The sequence below is a fragment of the Geospiza fortis genome, unplaced genomic scaffold, assembly GCF_000277835.1.
Source record: "Geospiza fortis unplaced genomic scaffold, GeoFor_1.0 scaffold474, whole genome shotgun sequence".
In the NCBI taxonomy this organism is placed as follows: Eukaryota; Metazoa; Chordata; class Aves; order Passeriformes; family Thraupidae; genus Geospiza; species Geospiza fortis.
The window spans coordinates 48,455-49,453 of record NW_005054661.1 but is presented as its reverse complement, the minus strand read 5'-3'; the positions used below and the strand labels follow the sequence as shown (position 1 = coordinate 49,453).

The 999-nt window shown below is 61.5% G+C and overlaps 1 protein-coding gene across 1 annotated transcript in view; it reads right to left on the bottom strand.

Moving 5' to 3' along the window:
• Window positions 1–999, bottom strand: part of COL18A1 (collagen type XVIII alpha 1 chain) — a 19,507-nt gene that overhangs the window by 7,516 nt on the left and 10,992 nt on the right. The window contains 3 exon segments of the mRNA XM_031064980.1: window positions 567–611; window positions 788–850; window positions 971–982. Coding sequence (XP_030920840.1) covers window positions 567–611; window positions 788–850; window positions 971–982 — 120 coding nt within the window.

Genomic DNA, 999 nt, shown 5'->3' with positions numbered 1-999 from the left:
CTTACACACGCTGCCACCCCATCTGCCCTGTGGGTGCTGCAGAAGTGCAGAAAGTTAGAATTAAGGTTAAGAAACCTTAATTTTTGAGGGTTTTGCCCCCAGTTCAGGCTGTAGTGGATGGTCATCACAAGAGGCAGCATCCCAACTCTAAGGGGCTCCCACCCCAGCAAGCCTTTACTTCCACCTTTGGGGATGCAGGGTGGAAAGAAGCTGGAGCAAGCAGGCAGGAGAGAGTGATGCACAGAAGATGGGGTGTTTTCCAGTGGAGTGTGGGCATCCCCCAAGCAAAGTCTCCTCTGTGTCTTGAAACACCCCTCCTTGGTTTTCCTGCCCGCTCCCTGATGTGGCAGTGCCTGGAGCAAAGCCAAGGCAGGTGGCAGGAGCCCGGTGAGCATCCTTTGTGGGGTCAGCAGCTCCATGCACCTTTGAGGTATGGCCCTGATCTGGGAGGAACACAAATAGCAGCACCCCCCTCCCCATTCCTGCGCACGATGGCTCCCCCAGGCAACATCCCTGCCTCCAGTCTGCAACGGAGAATCCAAAAAAACCCACCCCAGGCACAGTACCTTGGGTCCGGGTAGGCCAGGGAGGCCGAGGTCACCCATATCGCCCTGGGGAGGAGGAGGGAGAAGAGGGGGTGGAGAAGCTGCCCAGCCCCAGGCAGGAGCAGAATGGTGCTCCCCAGCCCAGGAACTGGGGCCTCCCAGAGGAGTGCCAGGGCTGCCAGCTGTGGGACAGCTGTGACACGTTCCTGCGGCACATGGGACACGGCCAACCTGCCACTCACCTGCTCTCCTTTGGGCCCCGGCTGCCCAGCCTCCCCATCTCTTCCTGGAGGACCCTGAGGACCCTGTAAGATCCCAGGAGTTGGTTCCAGCCCAGGAAAACCCCGTAGGGCTGGTGGGCACCAAGCCCCCCACCACCACAGAGCGGCCCTGGCTGGGTCTCCCTGGCCTCCCCACAGACCTACCACTGGCCCCGGCGGCCCGGGGCGCCCGC